This window comes from Pollicipes pollicipes, unplaced genomic scaffold, assembly GCF_011947565.3.
Source record: "Pollicipes pollicipes isolate AB1234 unplaced genomic scaffold, Ppol_2.1 Scaffold_7261;HRSCAF=8764_pilon_pilon_pilon, whole genome shotgun sequence".
Taxonomy (NCBI): domain Eukaryota; kingdom Metazoa; phylum Arthropoda; class Thecostraca; order Pollicipedomorpha; family Pollicipedidae; genus Pollicipes; species Pollicipes pollicipes.
Genome location: NW_023597054.1, coordinates 39,914,033 through 39,935,111, shown reverse-complemented (window position 1 = coordinate 39,935,111; position 21,079 = coordinate 39,914,033). Strand labels below are relative to the sequence as shown.

Below are 21,079 nucleotides of genomic sequence, written 5' to 3'. Positions count from 1 at the left end.
GACCGCCAATATCAAAAAGAAGGTGCCGTGTCTGGGCCCTAGGAAGCCTCTTTCTTGAGCAGAGGTAAGGCCGGGGACAGCAAATGCCAATGGGAAAGCTCCCTACATTGGTCGGGGCCCCTGAAACAGTTAAGGACCTTCTGTGCTAGTCAGGGCCAACAGCGCCTAACAGGGTACCGTGTGTTGGCAATTAGCCCCAGGTCAGCTAGGGGCACATTCGCTGAATAGGGACAGGGATGGGACCCCAAATGTCAAAGGGCCTCTTGTGCTGATCAGGGGCCTTCTTGACAATGAAGGAGTTTTGGGAAATGACGATGCAACACTTCGCATTCACAAAAAGCCAGTGGAAAGGCCCTGTGTAAGTCAGAAACCCTAGTACCGAAGGAGAACTTCTCCACATCGTTTCAGCCAAGGCCCATGGGAGTTGAAACGGGTGGGGGGGGGGGGGGGCACGGGAGGACATGCCTCCCCCCACACACACACACTTTCAAGGTGTAGTGGCCAGCAATGTTCACTGCCTTCCCCCGCCCTCCCCCTCTCACTTTTCAGATCTGATTTGCGTTTAGCTTACACTACCTTAAATACGTATGCTTATTTATCTAGTCCACCAGCCATCTTCTTTAAATCACGCTGGATAAAGCTGTTTCATTTGTTAAATGGCAGCATCCTATCCTGTCATGTACGGCGAACGAAGATGCTTAGTGGTAAACTCTGGGTTACTCTAATACCAAAGGCTTCGTTTTGATAGTTTTATATAGCTAGTTTCTTCTCCATGCCTGCCAGCAGTTACCCCAGCATATGTTCATGGATTTTAGGATGCATCTTGAACTCTTTGAACTTACACTCATTCCTCATGAGTACTCCATGGCTCAAAGGCCATGCAGCACTGATGCGTTTCAAATGTACGATTTGTTCAGAGTAAGTCTTCGGAAGAGTGCCAGCAAGTTCCAATATTTGTCAACAGCCACTGCTGCTGACAACGGCGACCAGAAAGCCATGAGTTTGCGGGAGGCATTTCTGGATGGTTCTAATTACTGGGGCAGAGGTTTGCTAGGTCGGGCAGGGGCAAAACAGTGCACTACCACATGCGATAAGTACCACACAGCGTTTGTCTAGGTGCCATGATTCGGCGCTCTGTGTCAGCACGCAAACTGAGACTGAGTAGACTGAGCTAACAAGGTTTGAGTTGCCAGCAAAGTTGTGAAGAAGAAGGCTGTCGCTTTCCCCTGTTAAACGGTGTTACAAAGCACGTGTCGGGATTTTTCAAAACTGTATTAACCTTCTCTTTTTTTGGTTCAGTGAAAACGGCTTCCAGAGGTAACTGTTTTGGGACTACCGCTGCGCGCATTTCGCCGCAAAATTTGGTCTGCGACCGTCCGTGCCGGCAAATCTTTTGGTTACGGCCACGGTCGTGGCGCTGTGAATTAAGAGCAGACGAAGTCCTCCATCTCTATCTCTATATCAGAATGAACTGGAGCTAGGAATCAGCAACAACGGTTGGCTTGGTGCCCAAGACTCCGAACGATATCGCCCACACTTCAGGTTGAAACTGAGCTCCCATTTCAGCGCAAACTCTACGTACCCTTGAAATGGCGTGTTTCCAAACATGAGGCTTGTTTATTTTGCATTCTTAAATACGTAGACATTATCAGTTTGAGACTATTGCCAATCTGGCAGAATGTCCCAGGATCACTAATGTTAATCACATCAATGTATGTAATTAACCTGCTTGAGAAGTCCGTTCACCAGTCGAAACACCTGGGGCTGTGCCGTGGGCTTACAGCCACTAAGACAGCCAAGGCAGACGTCTGGTGTGCTCGGTCGTACTAAAGGCACGCAGAGACGAATCCAGATGGCGCATGCTCCGCGCTTTGAACTGACCAGCTGCTTACTAAAGCATGGAACTCAAGCAGGCGCACCATTTTTTTTTAAGGATGCTCGGATAAAGTTTGTGAGTTGATCTTTTTATGCGGTAAATAGGTATTAAGGTAGTCGCCTATACGCAAAGGTCATGTATCTCGTGAGAGCCAGTGAGGTTTCCGGAACGACCAAACGTTATTATCTAAAGGCTTTCAAAATGTTACTTTATTGCACTTCGTAGGCTGTAACCCTTCGCTTCTTTCATATGGCTTCTATGTCATTATCTATCATGTGGATCAGAGTGCATATAATGTGACGTCACCAGAGGCAGTAGCGGGTCCAGAAATTTGTCAATGTACACAACATTTCAGTTTGGGGCCGCTCGACATAAATCATCGGATTCCGGCTATAAAATTCTAAGATTTGTGTACATGTTTTTTTCATACGGAAACCAGCATCCTGTGCGCACCCCCCCCCCCCCGCCCAAAAAAACAGGCGTAACATGTATACACGTTTGCCTTCACCTGTCTAGATCATGGTGGGTCCTGTCATTTTAAGGCTTAGTATATCGCAGACTTGACTCCAAGGCTGCTTATTCTACGGCTAGCCGATTGCCGGCGGCCAGCTGGTTAGTCGATGTGATCAGCAGATGGCTAATGACAAATGCAGTGTTTGTTCTGGCTGTGATCAAGGAATACAAAATATTTTAGCATTCACCTACGGAAATGGCATCCTTTGCGACATCGGAGACGCGTAATATTATCCTAGACAATTGCACGGAAAAATTCATCGGAGCATATCCGCCTGTTTCTCTAAGCTTAAGGCGCAAAGGGAGATCGTGATTGCGCTGATTTCGGACTTGTCAGCCTGAATTAACATAGCCAGGGCCGTTCACACGAGTAGGCGAAACGCCCTGGCGCTCGCAAGCACGCGAGAGGCCTCCAGCATCAGAGCAAGATGCTTCTGACGTCATCGGTAAACCCCGCGACCAATGTGGAGGGTCCGGAGCCACCAAAAGTGCCCCGGCCGATTAACATTTAGATATAATTGGAAAACCCAGGACCAATAGGGACGGCACCTGAGCGATCAATAGCAAAGCTCTATACAGCGCAAGGGTACCGCGGCAGGCCAACAAAGAGGCTCCCGTCACCAATGTAAGGTCCTCCGAGAACCAAAGACCCAATGCGAGAAAAACCAAAGACCAAAGGGCCCTGGCCAGAGCGCGGGGCCCTCCGAGCAAACGGGAAGAGCAAACGGATATAAATGTACAAGAACTCATAATGCCCCGAAATGGTCGAGGGTGCAATTGCAGATGAACGTATGGGGCTCCGGAAAACAGCGTAGGGTTCTCCGAGCAGATCTGAAGTGCCCAAGATCATTGTGGTGGATTCCTGTGCGTCAAGAGTGCCCGGGCAGGTTAGCATATGGGGCCCCGACAGGAGCGGATAGAGTCTTCGGGCGAAGGGGAAGAATCCATGCAGGGCCACTGATCGATCAAGAGTGCCCCGGCATGCTAGCACAGAGCATCTATTCCCCCTTGTAGATATGACCCCAACAACAGCGTGGACCCTCGGAGCAAATGGAAAAACAATCAAGGGCAGCGTGGAAGGCTCCTTAGCGATCGGACTGACCCTGCAAGTGTGCATATAGGCCCCTCGGCAACAGCGTAGGGCCTGTGGACAGCGTAATGAGCCTTAAAATATCCCCAATCACCACCCTCTCAACAATCAAAAAATTATTTTTGTGTGCGCATGGGTCTTTCACTTTGTTTGTGACTGTTCTTGGTCGCCTAGGGGCCCAAAGACGTCAATTTTTTAGCGATTTGTGTTAAACACTGCGTCGGTTCGGTCGGTTTTGGTCCCTTGGAGCCTATGGGCCACTTTGGAACCAAAGAGGGCATGGCCCCGTGTCACCCCAATCCCTCCCCAGAGATTCTTCACTGACCGAAGGTACCACCACGTGCTGGCGCGGCGAGGCTGAAGGGCTTGTAATGATCACGGCACAATAGACCGGAAACGAGAAAGCGTACCCGCTACGACCGGGCTAAGCTACCCACGTAATGCCAAGGGAGGAAACAGGCTTAAGGTCACGCAGGGTGGTCGATGACGCTTCCGAGTCACAGAATACTGTCTTGTTTATACTGGGAGAAAAGGGTATCGGCAATTGTTTGCTGGCGTTACGCCTAAGTGCTACAGGGGTAGTTCATTTCCCTGAATTTACGACTGAAGAAAGTATTTCGATCGCTTGTCAAATGCGGAGCCGTTTGATATCAATTATCAGCGCATGTTCATCGTCAGTCCAGGTGAGCAGATGGACGAAATGGCGACAGAGTGCCATAGGCCTCTGCGGATTGATCTTAAACTGATCACTGATCAAAACTGACCGGCTTCTGATATGCCTGATTCAATCCGACGCTGGCAGAGCCCTTCAGATTGCACGTGAGCTGGCACGCAGCCAAATATGCAGGGACAAGGAGCGACTAGCCGCTCAAGGCCACCAGTTTTCTGTGGACGAGGCGTGTTCGCCGCTGTGAATATATCGACCGTCCGTAGTCAGGAGTCCCGGTCGGGGGCCTGTTGGTGACGTGGCTGCCAACTACGTAAAATAACCAGAGGTAGACGCCGTTGCTCAGAGGCAGTTTTGTTATTCGTTTCTCTGTTCCTTTAGAAAGATAGTTCCGTTACTTGTACCTTCGTTCCTCTTTAGGACATGCAACATAAGTTAATCTGATTTTTACCCGATTACTTCAAAATTATAATAAGTCGTTGCTCCATTACTCTGAAAAGAAAATATAAAAATACAGCTTTTTCAGTTCTCTAAGTAAGGTATATTCCCTTATAACGTTAGTTTGGAAGTATAGTGTAAAGACAAATCACTTCCATGCATATGAGAAGCGTGATTTAGCTCTCGCTGTGCTCACTATTGCCTCAGTCTGCGTGGACACCAAACCTTTGAAGTTCGAATGTACGGTCAGTTCAAAGGATGGGAATGCGAGTCATAATTCGAAGACATCCGTGGCCAGCATTTGAATGGACAGCCACCGTCCGCCAGCCCTCCAATCATCGTGGGCCCCGCGGCATGTTGACGTCTCTAATTGGTTGTTACCTCACACGGGGTGGAGCCAACGTGGTGTACGGTAACCTAAATTATGTTTTATTTCAATGAACTGAGCAGTTGCATGATGCAGCTGACGCAGTCACACTTCGGACTGGCGTTGAATTCGAAGTTACCGGACCTACCGGAAGATTCCGAGAAAACGGGTATTACGGATGAAATCGCACTCATGTAATCTAACGAGTGCAATGTACAAAAAAGACGGCATACTCGGTTCAAAACCGAAACTAACGGAGTGACGGATCGCGCCCACCTATAAAAGCAACACATAACACACCTGCGGTGATCCCTAACAGGGCTGCGAAGACACAAACCACACAAGCGTGTGGAGCATGCTGCAAGCGGAACTGGTAGTGTGGTGCAATATCTGGTGGAACTGCGACCGTTTCGCAAGACTCCAGCCATAAGCGGGACACCATGAGGCCTGTGGAGATGACCGACCGCTGAGCGCTGCACGGACCACGAGCTGATCTGCAGATGCCCTTCGTGGCGTCGTTTTACACCCGTCACCTGATGTAAGGTATAAGAAGGCTGGAAGGTTTAACAGTTCAATATGTAGCATCCACAAACACTACCAACACATAGGTTATGCGTGTGTTTTAATCGTGTGTTAGAAAAGCATGCAGTGTAAGCAAACACGGTGCATATAGAGTTATGCTGACAGCAACTGAGTTTCATTAACCGCGAGGAAATGGTTAAAGGGAATCTTTGAGGGTTGAAGATATTAAAGCAACTGTCAGATATGATGAAACTTGCTGTCTTATAACTATTGGTGTGCTTTTAGGCAGAAAAGGCTGCTCTCGACAACACAATATCTCTGGTTAGTAAATATGCTCCTCGATGCGTCCTTGTTTGACTACACCATCGCACCTCACACAACATTGATTGAGAGCCAGCACACCCGCCTGACTACGGGCCTGTGCACCGGATAGCCGCGTGTCCGGGTCAGGATGGCCTTCTTCGGGATTACGAAGCCCTTTCCTGGATTTGGAGGCCCCTTTGTGCATCGGAAGGATACTGTTCTGGATCGGGAGACCTCTCCACGCATCAGGAGACCCTTTTCTGATACGGAAAACCCTGTTTTCGAATAGACAGGCTCCTTGCTGGATCGAAAGCTCCCTGTTTTAGTCAGAAGGCCCCTATACCGGACTGCTTATTGTCGACATTTTTACGTGGATAGCGATACATATAACGATTTGTATAACGATTGATTGGTAGTGGAGAACGTGCCCCTGGTGACCACCCCTTGAATGTAACACTGCCCAGGAGGCCCCGTGTAAGAAGGCACCTTTTTGTCAAGGACGTCCCCTGAAAAATCCCGACCCAGTAGCTCAAAATCCGAGACGCCGCCCCTGCACATAGAATATGCCAAAGGAACGCTACATCATTTCAGATAGCAGGCCCACGTTAAATGCTTCATTAGAAGAGTCAAACGCACAATAGATCAGGCTTACGTGCGCTTCAGCACAAATTGTTCTTTTCCTTCCTCCAGCTTCACATAAGCTTATTTTCCGTACGTTTTCCATTGCCAATACCTTCGTGCTGGCATGGGCTTTAAGGCTACTCGCCCCTTCCACCCCTTCGCAAAAATCCGGGTACTGCTTTGTCACTGAATGCATCAATTGTTTGTGTAAAATCGTCTGAAGTGCAAGCTTTACGTCTATAAATTTCGAGATAACTTTCCCTCACATACCTGTGTTGACGAACCGAAATGTATTCCACACTGTTTAGAGACTAAAACTCTTTCGAGCCCTGGAGCAGCTCCAGCCATGTAGCTTTAATTATATTGCAATGATCACACTCCCGTTTTAACTGCTTCACTAACCAGGAATGAGTTGCTTCTGTAATCCCAAGGCGGCGCGTATAATCCCGACGAAATCATCATCTTGGCATGATCGACAAATTTTACTGGAAGCCCATCTCAATACCCAGCCTTGGGACCGCCCATGCGCATGCCATGTGCCAGATATTTTCATACGATGCATAAAAACGAAGGTTGGGAGCAACAGAAAATTTAAAAGACCAGCTCCAAACCGTTTCGGAGACCCCAGCGCCAGGCCCAAGGGGCGGAATCCACCGCCCGGAACAGATTAAAGAATTTAAAAACAGGCGCCCCGCGAAGCCAAAATAACTTATACAATCATGTCAAGACGCGGCGCAGGTACCGTCCAATTACATTCAGGGTCAAACACTGAATGACAGACAGACAGTCATCTCATGCCAAAGACGGTACATAATAAGCAACTGAATCCTTAATATTCCGCACCACAATCGACACTTCACGGTCACCTTGATCGCCAGGATACTGTCAGCACGTACAAATAGAATGGAGCCTCTGATTTGAGGATTGGGCCAGTATATGAAAGTCTTTACTGGCAGATGACACACGTGGCAGAATTTTCCATTTTTAAACTCTGATAATTTTGTTCCGTGTTTTCGTCGATGCTGTGCGAGATGCAACGCGCGCATGTACAGGAAGGCAAATTGTAATGTGCCAGAAGGGATCCAGTGGATGCGGACATCAGCGTGTCCGGAATGGTCTCCCACCGGTTCGAGAGCGATGTGATTGAGATTTATGTCCTCACACGAGGTCGGATATTTGACCGGACCTCTGGCATCATGGTACATAAGTAGCCCGCATATCCAAAAATTGCCACCTGCCCGGCGTGGATGGTACTACTGCATTTCGAACCATCTGGAACGATATGCGGATTCTGTATAAATATGGAGAATGTCAAGAATGCTGCTCAACCAAGCAAATGTGTGGAAGCGAGACGTCTCAGAAAACGACCCTGCTAGCAGTATGGACATTGGGCCAGCGCATCGAAAGAGATTGCTGTCGCCACCAGCTTGCTACCGCAATATTGTCGGGGATGCCATCTCCCCAGGCATCACCGTACTGAGGTCCGTTAAACGCAATGGACGGCATGGGTTTGGTGAGGCCATATGGGTAGCAGAACTGCCTGACACCTTTCACGGCGTGTATGTCTGCGACCATGATGCATGCATGCCTCTCCTGCATAATTCACCACCTGGACATGTAAACGACGGGTGCCATCGTCTCCCTTCCCGGCGCACACGCGCAGACGTGCGTCCTCGGAAGGCTGTCTCGCAGGTGACGCGTTGCTCACCGCCGCTGAGGGCGGCGGCGTGGGCCGACCGGTGCTCAGACCGCCCCTGGGGGAGGCGCAGCTGGAGGCGGGCCCGGTCCGGCGCTGGGCCCCGCAGAGGGCGCGCCGGGCCCCGATGCTGGCGCCGATAGCCCGTCTTGTTAGGCGCAGGCCGGCAGTGATGGCCGTCGATAGTCTACCGGCGCTGTCGCGCCACCGGCAGCGGTCAGCATCAGATGGCCAGGAGTCGCGTGACTGCCCCTGGAGACGGGGCGCCCGGCGGACGGCGCGCCACTCGGGCGGCGGCGGCGCACGCGGCAGCACACCATGTCGGCGGTGCAGACGGTGGAGCCGGTGGCGGTGGCGCCGGTGGCGGCGATGGCGCGGCGGGTCAGCGCTACGGACGGCGGCCGTCGCGTGCTGCTGCAGTGGGCCGATGGCACCACATCGGCCTTCCCGGCCGTCTGGCTGCGGGACAACTGCCACTGCGCCCAGTGCTTCACCAGCGGCGCTATCCACGTGCGCACGCTGCTTATGGAGCACCTGGACGTCGACTGCACTGTCCAGGAGGTCAAGGTGGGGGTCGCTCTCCGGGAAGCGTCAGGAGGAACCCTAGGCTGTGGACAAGGCTGAGATAGGATGCCTTCGCGTTACACGGCATGTGGCCGTGCACACTGTGCAGCGGAGGTGAGCGATGAGGCAAGAGACCTTGCCGCCGCGCGGCCAGAGACGCTGGTCGATTTCTGCGCCGAGTTCTGTAGTAAACACAACCCACTGGCAACTGTTCACTGCTAGGACAAAATATGGAACGCGCCGTTTTGGAATAATAGGGGATATAAGTCACGACAGATGTGATCTTCCACGGAAGGTAAGTACCTCATCAACAGGCCTTTTCCTTTCCGTAAACTGACAAACGCTTGGACGTACAAAAACTAACCCGAGGTTGAAGTCGGATTATGTACATTAAACTCCGTTTCCGCATGTCTGCCTGTCTTTCCGTCTGTATGTATGCCACCACAGGACACTAACCCCAGAACCGGCCAAACGCAGACGCAGCACGCTGTCGTATGGACAGACAGAAGCATCCAAACTTCGAGCGTGTGCTTAGACCACCGCCGTCGTTACAAGTGGCCCCGCGCTCCCGCAATGAGCGCCGGAGTCGGTCCTTCATGCCTCCGCCCCGTTCGTCGTTCATCCCGCGTTAGCGCCGGTGCGGATCGTAGCCGGGTTTTGGTAGCACGACGCGCGGTGTGGCAGACCGCTCTCCAGATTGGACGGCGAAGTGTCTGCACAACCTACTGCAAAGCCAAAACCGCATGATGCCGATTAACTTGTGAATACGTTTCGTGCTAAATTTGAATAAAATAGATAGCTGCCTTCACCTTAACGTCCCCACCGGTCGCAACATATCTTAAGTATTTGGAGCCACATTGAACCATCCCTGACCTCTCACGCCAGCGTGGGCCAGCCAGCGCCCCTGACCGCTGACACCGGCGTGGGCCAGCCAGCGCCCCTGACCGCTGACACCGGCGTGGGCCAACCAGCGCCCCTGACCGCTGACGCCGCCGTGAATCAGTCAGAGCCCTGACCGCTGACGCCGCCGTGAATCAGCTGGAGCCCCTGACCGCTGACGCCGCCGTGAATCAGCCACAGCCCCTGACCGCTGACGCCGCCGTGAATCAGCCAGACCCCCTGACCGCTGACGCCGCCGTGAATCAGCCAGACCCCCTGACCGCTGACACCGGCGTGAATCAGCCAGGAGCCCCTGACCGCTGACGCCCCTGCCCGTCGCCGCCAGCTGGAGCAAGAGGGTGCCGAGGTGGCCATGCGGTGGTCAGACGGCCACGCCGGTACGTTCTCGCCCGGCTGGCTGCGCCAGCGCGCCTTCGAGCCGGCACAGCGGGCGGCGCGTGGCGTCGTGTGTAGGCCGACGCTACAGCCGTGGGACGCCGCGCTGGCGGCCGACCTGCCGCGCCTGCCGTTCGTGCGCGTCATGCAGGAGGACGCGGCGCTGCTGGAGGCGCTGCTCCACCTGGAGCGGTACGGCCTGGTGCTGCTGGAGGAAGCGCCCGCCCAGCCCGGACACGTGCGCCGCCTCTGCGAGCGCATCGCCTTCATGCGCACCACGCACTTCGGGTAAGGAGGAGGGCCACCGCCATGCGCACCACGCACTTCGGTTAAGGGGGAGGCGCCACCGCCACGTGCACCACGCATTTCGGGTGAAGGGAAGGCACTACCGCCATGCGCATCACGCACTTTGGGTGGGGGGGAGGCTCCACCACAACGCGACGGACCCTGCCAACCATGCAATTTGAAAAGTGTAGATGTGGAAAGAACGGTAGGATTCAAGCCCGCCTATGCCATGAGGCAGGAACGGCCGCTACTTAACACGTATGCTTCAGTCTGGAATGTCCTTGCTCAAGCCTCACTTCTCGTGCGATAATGCTCAGCTGCCTTAAAGAACTGGTAGGTCATTTTCAAATTTCAGTAGGATTTATGATCGGTAAATGTAATCGTTACTATTGAAATCGCTGACGGCCTTGGGTGTAGATACAGACCGACGGTGAGGTGACAAAAAAGCAGACTAGGAAAGACAGAACATCATCCAATTTTGACCGTAGACCGTCCTTAGGTGAAGGAGGGTGGGGAATAACGGGAGGAGCTACCACACAGCAATACGGCAAGATGCAGATCTTACTCGTGATTTTCTCGCCCTCGGTGCGAGCTATACCCAGGTTAGTCAGTTACATCAATTTTCGTTATCGGGCTGGTCTGTCACAAACTTCATTCAATAGCGCGATAGCTTTTGCTCCAGATGAAGCTCTGTCACTTTTCCCGGCTGAGCTAACCGGCAGCCGGTCCTGTCCCCGCCTCAGACTCTGCCTGGTTTCAGGGAGGAGTTCACTGTGCGGGTGAAGGTGGATCCCACTAGCATCGCATACACCGCGCGCAACATCGAGATACATACGGACGCCTGCTACTACGACTACATGCCCGGTGTGAGCACAGCGGGCCAAATCGTAACCAGAGGTGCCTCATGCCTGGTGTGAGCACAGCGGGCCAAATCGTAACCAGAGGTGCCTCATGCCTGGTGTGAGCACGGCGGGCCAAATCGTAACCAGAGGTGCCTCATGCCTGGTGTGAGCACAGCGGGCCAAACCAGGCGCAGCGGTGCAGCAGCACCAAAGTAGGATTCGATCTCCTCATGCATATGCGTTGGCAGCATTCGTTGGTGAATAGCTATTGGAGCGGCAGGTCGGCTAAACAACACGCCCCCTTCGGCATCCTCGTAGGAGGTTCCGTACGCCGCGTGGACCAGGTGTACCGTCTGACTGCATCCTGCCCGTGCGCTCGCCACCCAGCGCGGCCGATGGCGATGTGGCCCGGCGGCGGCGAGCCCTAACAGGCCTCGGCTCTGTGCTGCAGCTCCAGATTCTGCACTTCATTGTGCAGTACGAGGGCAAGGGCGGGGAGACGCAGCTGGCGGACGGCGCCCAGATCTGCCGCGACCTTCGCCAGCAGGACCCGGACGCCTTCCAGCTCCTCACCACCGTCAAAGTCGACTTCAAGAACGTGACGATGGGCGAAAACGGCAAACACCACTTCAAGCTGCTGCAGGCGCCCGTCATCACGTGAGGGCATGTCAGCTGTTGAGGTGCCGCCGCCTGTGCCGCGATCACTCTCGCTCTTAGCGCTGGTTCCTGTAGCGCTGGTTAGTGAACGCTATAACAGCTGTAGTCACGCGGGAACTTGCCGTGATAGAAGGACGCTCCAGTACAGCCTGCTTCTTGATTCCTTTCGGGCATTGGCCGTGAAACCAATTACTTAAACTTCACGTGCTTTGTAATGTAATACAACGCAGGTCCCCACGCACTCTTTTTGGAGTGCTAGCGGCTGCAGAGCCCACCTTAGCGCCAGGACGTCATGGTGTAATTGGGACACGAGCCCGGGCCCCGCACGTGGAAGCGGAAGATGCTAACCACCCGGCCATTACGCTCACTAAGTGTCATGCGCGATCGCCCGGCCGGCTTCGAGCGGCGGCGGCTGGCCTGCGCCCGCCTCGACGCCGCGCCGGACTCCCGGACTCCCGGTCCGCGGCCTGCGGGACCTCGGCGGTCGTCACCGCCCCGCCGCGGCCCGTTCCAGGCTGGACTCGGAGGGCGAGTTGCAGTGTCTGCGCTTCACCACCTCGCAGCGCGACTCCTACTTCTCGGCGCCGATCGAGCAGATCGAGCCCTGGTACAAGGCCATGAAGAAGCTCCTCAATATGTTCTACGACGACAAGTACATTATCAAACGGAAAATGAAGGAGGGTGAGTGGCTGATGGATGGGGAATGACGCTGCCGGTAAGAACGAGCATGCGGTTTGACCTCACAATCAGGAAAACAGCTCGGGATCAGACAATTTCGAATATAATTTTTGCCTCAATAGTTTACATGTATTGTGCCTATTACTTATAGTTATTGCCTATTGGTTATATGTGTGCCCACGTGGTTTGACGTGATGATCAAGAAAGCAGGTCGAGAACAGATACTTTTAAGATCCCGTTTGTGATAGTTGATCAATTTGCGTGCTTACTTAAATGTGTAAGATGCGTGCTGCCTGTATTTCCAGTAGAAAAACGCGTCGCGTTCTATGCTTGCGCGCCAACCTACTTCACACGCGCTCAAAGCCCAACAGGAATTAGTATCCCCTCCCTCCTCCTTACGTGAACGATTTATGGGTCACAGCATGTCAATACTTCTTTTTTTAGGCACTTTCAAATAAAATTTATCACAAAAAAACATTATAGGACGCATAGTAAAACCGTACAAATCGACATGCGTGGTAAAGATAATAGTACGATTTGGCGCATAGCATGTGTGCGCATAGTGTCATCTGGAAAGGTTTCCTCAAGGCTTCTGAAATGTATTCTGAACCAGTAATGGAGCAGCTGTAGTAGTAGAGGCCAACTTAAATGCAACACGTGATGCTGGTTGAAAACAGGCGCTATTCGATGCCTTACCAAGATCCCTCTCTCTCTCCGTGACCGCTGCCATTGGTCCGAGCATGGCCGGGTCGCCGGGCCGGTATACCAGAACAGGGAACGAGGGACACCCGGCGCAGGCCATGGCAAACGATGCTAAAGTAAACTACACCCTTCTGACACCAAGCGTTATGAAGTGTCGCCTGCATCGCCTCAGACTTCTGCCAGGGTCTGCGCGTTGGCCGTAAACAGACGGAACCGGAGACAGTTGTGTCCCTGTTACCGCCGCTCCTGAGTTAAAGCTTAAGTGCAGCGACGCTCCTCAACGAGCTCATAATGGCTTGCCCACATGATGGGCTGTGAAATCTTCACCCTGATCTATGACGTATGCGGAGGAATGCAACAGTTCATGGTTGGGTGTGTCGTGTTGATGCTGTGCTTCAGCTGCGACAAGTCTCGGCGCATTACACTACACGCTTGAGTGGGCTGGGCACAAAATTATAACAAACCAAGCCGCCTGGCAACACTGAGCGGTGGCTGGAACCTACCAGGCCTGGTGCAGCTATGCTCGGTGTGTTGGTGATCTCAGCCTGTGACCCGGTCTGCGCCGCAGGCGATATGATCGTGTTCGACAACGTGCGCCTGGTACACGGCCGAGAGCCGCTGCTGGAGGGCGGCTGCGTCGGCGAACGACACCTGGAGGGCGGCTACCTCGACTGGGACGAGGTGCGCTCGCGGCGCCGCGTCCTTCAGGAGCGGCTGCAAGGCAACCCGTCTGGCTACGGCTTCTGAGCGACACGCGCTGCGACTACGGCAGACCACGCGGCCGTCCTGCGCGCGCTGCGGCGGCGGCGGCCGTCTGGTGTCGGCGGCGGCGGCGAGATTAGCACACATCAGCGGCGGCTGTCTGGTGTCGGCGGCGGCGGCGAGATCAGCACACTTCGGCGGCGGCTGTCTGGTGTCGGCGGCGGCGGCGAGATCAGCACACATCAGCGGCGGCAGTCCGGTGTCGACGGCGGCAGCGAGATCAGCACACATCAGTGGCGGCCGTCCGGTGTCGGCGGCGGCGGCGGGATCAGCACACATCAGCAGCGGCAGTCTCACCGTGCGGAGTCAGGCGTGCGCTGTGCCGACGATTAAGCGTACGTACTGTGTACGTACTGTAGATGTGTAATGAGCGTGTGGTCGTGGTCTCATTTTAGAGGCCTTGACTACAAGCGGTAGTCGAAGTAGCAAGAAATGTGTAGTCACATACTAACCTCAGGTGGTTTTCAACACAAGTACACGTCCACCAAGATTGGTTTTCCGTTCATCGGAGCACACACGGAAAGAGAAGAACAACGACAGATGGAAGTTCATTCAACTGGTCGCATGCACTGTCGCGCCGTCTGCAGCATCCGGAGAAAGTTATGGCTTATGGCTCTGGAAGTTAACGAGCACATCTGTGCCGGGACGAATCCCCAACCAGGCAGACTCGGAGTGTTTGACACGCGGGCCAGCAGCCGATGCCGGCGCTCGCATCCCAACGTGGGGGCAGCTGAATCACCCGGACGTTCAGCGTCGCATCCCCAAGTAGCCAAACCTGTGACAGGTCACGACGATGGGCGGAAGCAGCTTCGTAGTACGAGTCACGTAAGAAAGAGAACGATTACCCATCACGCACCAGCCTAAGCAGAATGACATGGAAGGAGCTTTGCGATGGTTTAGTGCCGAACTCTCCACAGGTCCCCAGTGGTGGCGCCACTGGCTGATGACAGGAAGCGATAATGGAAAGGTTCAAGATCGTGCAGGTTAAGTTCCACTTTGTGTCCTTTTTCCCACGACACATGCGCAATGACTAAGTACTGGAACATACTAGAGGTGCCGATTTCTAGAGGTTCTTGTCCAAAGTCCGATCCAAAGTCCCAAGATGGGCTGCATTTCCTTACCCGAATCGCATGAAAAGGAACAAAAGGATCGTGGGTAAGCTATGTGCGCCATGCATACCAATTTGCGACACGACAGAGCCATCACGGAAAATTCAGAGTTCTCCCCAGTCTGCCCAATTTCCAAACTGGACTTCCAAAATTGTAAAATTCAAGTAATTTGGAATCCAATCGATACCTCTACAACATGGCTGTGCGAGCGGTCCTGTGATGCCACCGCCGCCATCTGAGTCACATCAGCGGCGTGTGCTGGGTGACCACGCCCAGCCCGGCCGCGGCCCCCAGCAGACGGCCAGCCAGTCGGCGAACTCGGGCCGTGTCTGGCCCCGGTCCGGCGGGAGCGGGCGCCTGGCTGGCAGCGTCGGACGGTGCTAAGCGTCCGCAGCGGACCGGACGCCCCGGGGCAGAGGTCGGGTGGGTCTGGCGGGGTCGGAGCTGCGGGGTGGTGACGCTGCACCGGGAGTTGGGTCAGCTCCCTCCGGCCGGCCCCTCCGGTCGGCCCCCTCCGACCGGCCCCCTCCCGGCCCCCTTCGGTCGGCCGCTTCCGGCCGGCCGGCTACAGAGACGAGGCGCGGCCCCTAATGTATGCGAACCTGTCCCTGAAGCATGCGGCCCTGCCCCTGTGTGCGACCTTGCCTCTGATGCGTACGACCCACCTCCTGATGTATGTGACCCTGTCCCTGATGTGTACGACCCGACCCCTGATGTGTACGACTCAGCCCCTGATGTATAAGACCCTCCCCCTGTGTGCGACCCTGCCCCTGATGTGTGCGACCCGGCCCCTGTGTGCGACCCGGCCCCTGATGTGTGTGACTGTCCTTGATGCGTGCGCTCCGGCCCCTGGGAAAAATGGAATGAAAAAACAGGATGTCACCTTCGTCATCTTTCCCCAAGACGACGTGCTGTGGCTTGGGGTAACAAACGCATCGCATGGACTAGCGTAACACAAGAAATGAAGCCCAATAGGATTGGGGCAATCTACCTCAACGGCTTCCGTCCACCAAGTCCCACGTTCTGGGACTTCTTGCGGTCCAGATGGGTTTCTCATTATGCATGTCTCCATGGCTATACGCAGAAACAACAACGGCCGTGTATTTAAATCATGAACGCTTGTAGCACACGCCCTCACCAGAAAATTATCCTAAAATAAATAGTGGCTCTGGAAACCCGCATGAATTACACAAACGCTTTGCTCAGCAAATAGTTGCCTTTGAAGACCTGAAAACATTGTCAGGCGCACACGGGATCATTGATTGCTCTTGACTCAAAAGTCGGGTATGTCGAGAAACACTTGGTTGGCTCCGCTGAGACGTCTGTCCGCAGGGTGAATGAACCAACGCAGGTAAATGACAGGTGGGTGCGAATTATTGTTTATGGGTTCCGGACCACAAATAAATAAGTTTAAAAAATGCAAAAGCATTGCCATGGAGTGCACGACGATGTCATTCATGCATCCATTTCGCAGGGTAAGAGAAAACTCCAAGAAAAACACCGAAACTAAACGTAAAATGCAATACATGAACCAAACAAAGCTGCTCAGCCACTGCACTATTTCTGGTCGCTACCAACAACTCCTAAAATGTGTACGAAAGTAAACACGTAGATTCATCAAAGGCAACGCCTTCGCCTCACTCGCCGCCACTGCAAAGGCATCAGCATGGGGTCTCAGCTAGTCCCTGTAGCAGCTTGACTGGCTGAGTGACGTCACCGCCCTCAGAACCTGACGGCTGGGTGACGTCACCCGCCCTCAGAACCTGACGGCCGTTCCCCCGCCGCGCGAGTCCGAGTGCGAACTCAGCTGGTCATAGTTCTTGGTGATGCCATTGCAGCTGGGATAGGGCTTCTCCTCGCCGCGCGTCTCGTGGCCCATCGCCTCCAGGGAGCGCAGCACGCTGCTGGAGAACTGCAGCGGCCGATCCTCTGCCAGCGCGAGCGCTGACGATCACCTGACTGGCACACCAGCACCACGGCCAACGCCGCGGCGCTGTAGCGGCGGCAGCGTATGTCCTCATAGTGCGACAGCTGTTCATAGTGAAGGATTGAACAGGTGCATGTATGTGGCACAGGGGAGGACTGAATAGGTGTACAGATGTGGCACAGTGCAGGCTTGACCGGGTGTACAGATGTGGCAAGGTGGAGGTTTGATCAGGTGTACAGATACGACGACATGTTAACAGACAATGCCAGGGACTTTCCAGTACCGGCCAGATCGTGGCCAGGCTTACGACAGCAGGTCTGGCCGGCTGGGTCGGCTCGTCCGCAGTGTCCACACACCTTCGATGCCCAGCTGGACAGAGTCGGGGCTGGTGTGGAGGCGCGGCGCTTCCAGCGAGGAGGTGAGATTCTCCCGCGGGTCCGCCAGCCGGATCACAGCCTGCGTCAGCAGCGAGGCGTCGCTGCCGCCCGTAACCACCCGCTGGCCGCATACCTGGCGGAGCGACATCTCGCGTCAGTCGATCGAACCTGAGCTGTCGGCCGCTGCCGCGGGACGGTAGCAAGTTAGTGAGGATAGTCGGGTGTCACACGCTGACGTAAAACTCACAACAGACAGCCGACGCCACGTTCAGGACTCCCCAACCGCACACTTTGCGCACGCACCGATGCGCACAGTGAACAGCATCGAGGTGGTGGGAAACAGCGCATTCAAAGTATGTTGCTACGCGCCTTCGGCGTCATCAGTATGGCGAGAGAGATGATAGTGCGCGGCCGTCTGCACCTACCTTTGGCGCCATCAGTATGGCGGGAGAGACGGACGTGAGCGGCCGCCGGCCGGAGAGCGGCAGGTTCAGCGTGCCGGTGGACGCCTGCGCCGGATCATAGAAAGCCGACATGGCGTTGTTGAAGACGATGCCGCTGGTCGAGCGGAACTTCGATCCGAAGAATGCGCCCACGCCGCTGTCCGGGCGCCAAGGGCAGATGAGATGTGCAGGAATCGGTCCACAGACGCACAGGACACAATGGGGAGCGCTGTTGCAGCTCAATCAACCGCAGGGGCACAGTCACAGCGGAAACATACGCCTCAGGACTACAGACTTCAACACCCCGCATATGAGTATCCTACGCCGATTATATATATATATATATATATATATATATATATATATATATATATATATATATATATATGTGGGGTGTTGAATATGCGGGGTGTTGAAGTCTGTAGTCTTGAGGCGTATGTTTCCGCTGTGACTGTGCCCCTGCGGTTGATTGAGCTGCAACAGCGCTCCCCCAGCGCCCCCCCCCCCCCCCCACGATGACGCCAAGTCAAAGGCCCAGAAAATAGAACGATGCATCAAAAAGTTCGTCAATGCTGTGTCCGCAGTTATTTTTAATCAAACATGTATCAAAGAAAGGATTCTGCCAAAACATTCCAATATATATATATATATATATATATATATATATATATATATATATATATATATATCGGCGTCCAATTACAGGCGATTACAGGCGACGGGACCTATACAGGCCCGTCCAATTAAAGGCGAAGTAACCTATAAAACCACCGGCTGATTTAACACTATCATCCAATCCTCCAGCTGGTCATGCACAACACACCATAGAACCGTCTTCAATTGCCCATCTTGATAAATCGCAGACAACACGGCAATGCGATGCAACATCACCGGTGATGCAGGGCAGGCAGTGCTTGCAACTTTGCAGCCCGAGTGTTGTTCCAACATAAACTAATTCGTTTCCGTGGGCATTTTGATCTTACCTCCATCCGCGGTGTGGTAAATAACCATTTATGATGTTGACAGCGCGGCGGTGTCCACCGAAAAAAGGACACAACACTAGCCCCGGCCGTTCATCATTATACCCACCATCGTGGCACTTACTATGTAGAATGCAAGATCTCGGAGGGTGGAAGCTTAAGGTCGGCCCCCCCCCCCCTTCCCCTCCCACCTCCACGTCCATCCCCTGACCGGGCTGAGGTACAGCCCATTCGGTCATACGGTCACCAACCCCTCCCGTACCTGACCAGGCTGAGGTACAGCCCATTCGGTCATACGGTCACCACCCCCTTCCGTACCTGACAGGCTGAGGTACAGCCCAGTCGGTCACACAGTCACCACCCCTCGCCGTACCTGACCAGGCTGAGGTACAGCCCAGTCGGTCACACAGTCACCACCCCCTTCCGTACCTGACAGGCTGAGGTACAGCCCAGTCGGTCACACAGTCACCACCCCTCGGCGTACCTGACCAGGCTGACGTAGACCTCGTAGGGGTCGATGACGGAGATGTGGGAGGCGGCTGGCGTGTCTGGCGCCGGCAGCGGCCCGGGCGGCACCAGGCTCTGGTCCGAGATGCGCGCGCCCAGCTGGGCTAGCGCCGCCGGCTCCAGCAGGGCGGCCGTGTCGTTGGTCGCCTGCGGTGCTGACGCCGGGTCGCCTGCGGACGGATCGCACGTTAGGCTCGGAGGCCAGCGGGCTGGGCGGTCGCTACCGGGCAGCCACGCTCAGAATGGGAGGCAGGACACACACAACACCACTGCCCGCTTGATAGCGCTTTGTATTGCTACATATCTAATGAAATACCACGGACTTTGTCCAATCGATGCAGGAGCAAACGTAGACTACCTAACCAAGCTCATTAATGAGAATGGCCTCCCAACATAAGTTGATGTTGGTGATACATACCATATGGTATAATTCTGAACGTCTTGGGCGAAGCACACCAAACATGGACGGCAGTTAGATGATTAAGCAAGTGACTTAGTTCAACAGATGGTTCTAAAATCAATATAAAACTCCTGCAATCGTATACAAGCCGGCGAGACTGAACGGAGCCAGTCCCACCGACAGCGACGACAAATGGTCATTATTCAGGGGCCTCGATTTGTGTAACAGATGGCGGAACGGATAAAGGGCCCGACAGCCTGACCCGCTTCCAAAGGTGTTTGTCAACGGATTTAACTACTTTTAGGTTGACGAACGACGATTTTTATTCATATTGTACCATTTGTGAAATAGTTCTTGACTTGATACCAGTCATGGCTATCAAAAATGTCTAAAGAAGCTTTTTTCCTACATTTATGTCGGACTCCAATAAAACTACGGGCACCCAAACAAAGATTGAGAGGAGTGAGAAGCCAAAAACATTGACCCCTGCAAAGATCTCCGTCCGAACTAGCATCAACCATTACCCGTTTTTGTGGTTAGCAGCCCCGCACATGGGACGTGTCCGTTCTTCCGCGATCAACGCGTCAGCACCACCACACTAGTGTGTCAGGCGGAGCTGGCGACGCCGGTGGAGACAGGTTCCAGCCCTTCACCTCCAGTAACGGACACCGGAGCAGCCACTGACCGAGCAGGGCGAACTTCTCCATGCTGAGCCGGAGCGCCTCTGAGATACGGTGCTGGCGGAGCGCCGCCGACGGCGCGCGACTCAGGTTGGCACGCGCCGCCAGCTCCAGCGCCGCCAGCAGCGCCGGGCCCGCCGACGGCGCCGCCGTCGTCAGCACCGAGAAGTTGCCTGGGGAGGGGGGGGGGGGGTGTGAGGCCAGCAGCAGCAGCGCCGCCCACCGCACGGCCCCACCGACTGCCGACTGGGTGAGTGTAAGGCAACAGATGACGTCACAGTCCCACTGTCTGCCTGGTGAGCGTGGCCGCACCGCGACAGGCTGCCTTCCCCGGGGCGTATCAGCCACACAGACACACGCACGACAGGCACGCACGACAGGCTGGGCATCGATGAGGCAGCAAAAGCGCGATCTTACACCACACACCGCCGGAGAGTGGCGACGGCTCTGCGGTCCGGCCAGCTGCGATGACGAGCACTAACAGTGGCCTCAGTCCAGGGGCAGGCCCTGTACTGGGGCGGCCGGGCCACGACACCCCCCAACTGACCGTAGTCCCTGAGCAGGCCCTCGTACTGAAGCGGCTGGTAGTCGGCCAGGTCGGCGGCGGTCAGCTCTCCGCCGGCCGCCGTCAGCTCAGCCAGCGTCGCATTCGTCAGCGGGCCGTCGTACAGCGCTGCGGTCGGCAGAACAGAGTCGGCTCGGGCGGGAGAACAGACGGCGTCGTTCCTCGGACGAGGGTGGGAGAGGCTGAGCACAGATGAATCAGACGGCACCTGATGGCCGGCGGCGGGCCCAGAC

At 54.7% G+C, this 21,079-nt stretch overlaps 2 protein-coding genes across 2 annotated transcripts; one reads left to right on the top strand and one right to left on the bottom strand.

The window, feature by feature from the left end:
• Positions 1–8,448: 8,448 nt before the first annotated feature.
• On the top strand, positions 8,449–13,901 carry LOC119112458 (gamma-butyrobetaine dioxygenase). The gene is made up of 6 exons (XM_037236657.1): positions 8,449–8,660; positions 9,883–10,220; positions 10,978–11,083; positions 11,511–11,716; positions 12,231–12,397; positions 13,665–13,901. Exons 1-6 carry the CDS (start codon positions 8,463–8,465, stop codon positions 13,841–13,843), a joined length of 1,194 nt encoding a protein of 397 aa, XP_037092552.1. The 5' UTR covers positions 8,449–8,462; the 3' UTR covers positions 13,844–13,901.
• Positions 13,902–16,052: 2,151 nt separating this feature from the next.
• LOC119112343 (glutathione hydrolase proenzyme) lies at positions 16,053–20,413 on the bottom strand. Its single transcript, XM_037236482.1, has 5 exons — positions 20,287–20,413; positions 19,179–19,371; positions 17,697–17,871; positions 17,251–17,404; positions 16,053–16,896 (listed from the first exon to the last, which is right to left on the bottom strand). Exons 1-5 carry the CDS (start codon positions 20,306–20,308, stop codon positions 16,724–16,726), a joined length of 717 nt encoding a protein of 238 aa, XP_037092377.1. The 5' UTR covers positions 20,309–20,413; the 3' UTR covers positions 16,053–16,723.
• Between the last annotated feature and the right edge of the window lie 666 nt (positions 20,414–21,079).

Bases quoted from the DNA above. Each gene is read 5' to 3' on its own strand.
- LOC119112458 (XM_037236657.1), top strand. From the start codon at position 8,463: ATGGCGCGGCGGGTCAGCGCTACGGACGGCGGCCGTCGCGTGCTGCTG. The intron at 11,084-11,510 runs GTGAGCACAGCG...TCTGTGCTGCAG, and splicing joins ACTACGACTACATGCCCGGT to CTCCAGATTCTGCACTTCAT. The intron at 11,717-12,230 runs GTGAGGGCATGT...GGCCCGTTCCAG, and splicing joins CTGCAGGCGCCCGTCATCAC to GCTGGACTCGGAGGGCGAGT.
- LOC119112343 (XM_037236482.1), bottom strand. From the start codon at position 20,308: ATGGAGAAGTTCGCCCTGCTCG. The intron at 19,372-20,286 runs GTCAGTGGCTGC...ATCCGTCCGCAG, and splicing joins GGAGAAGTTCGCCCTGCTCG to GCGACCCGGCGTCAGCACCG. The intron at 17,405-17,696 runs GTAGGTGCAGAC...TCGCTCCGCCAG, and splicing joins CCATACTGATGGCGCCAAAG to GTATGCGGCCAGCGGGTGGT.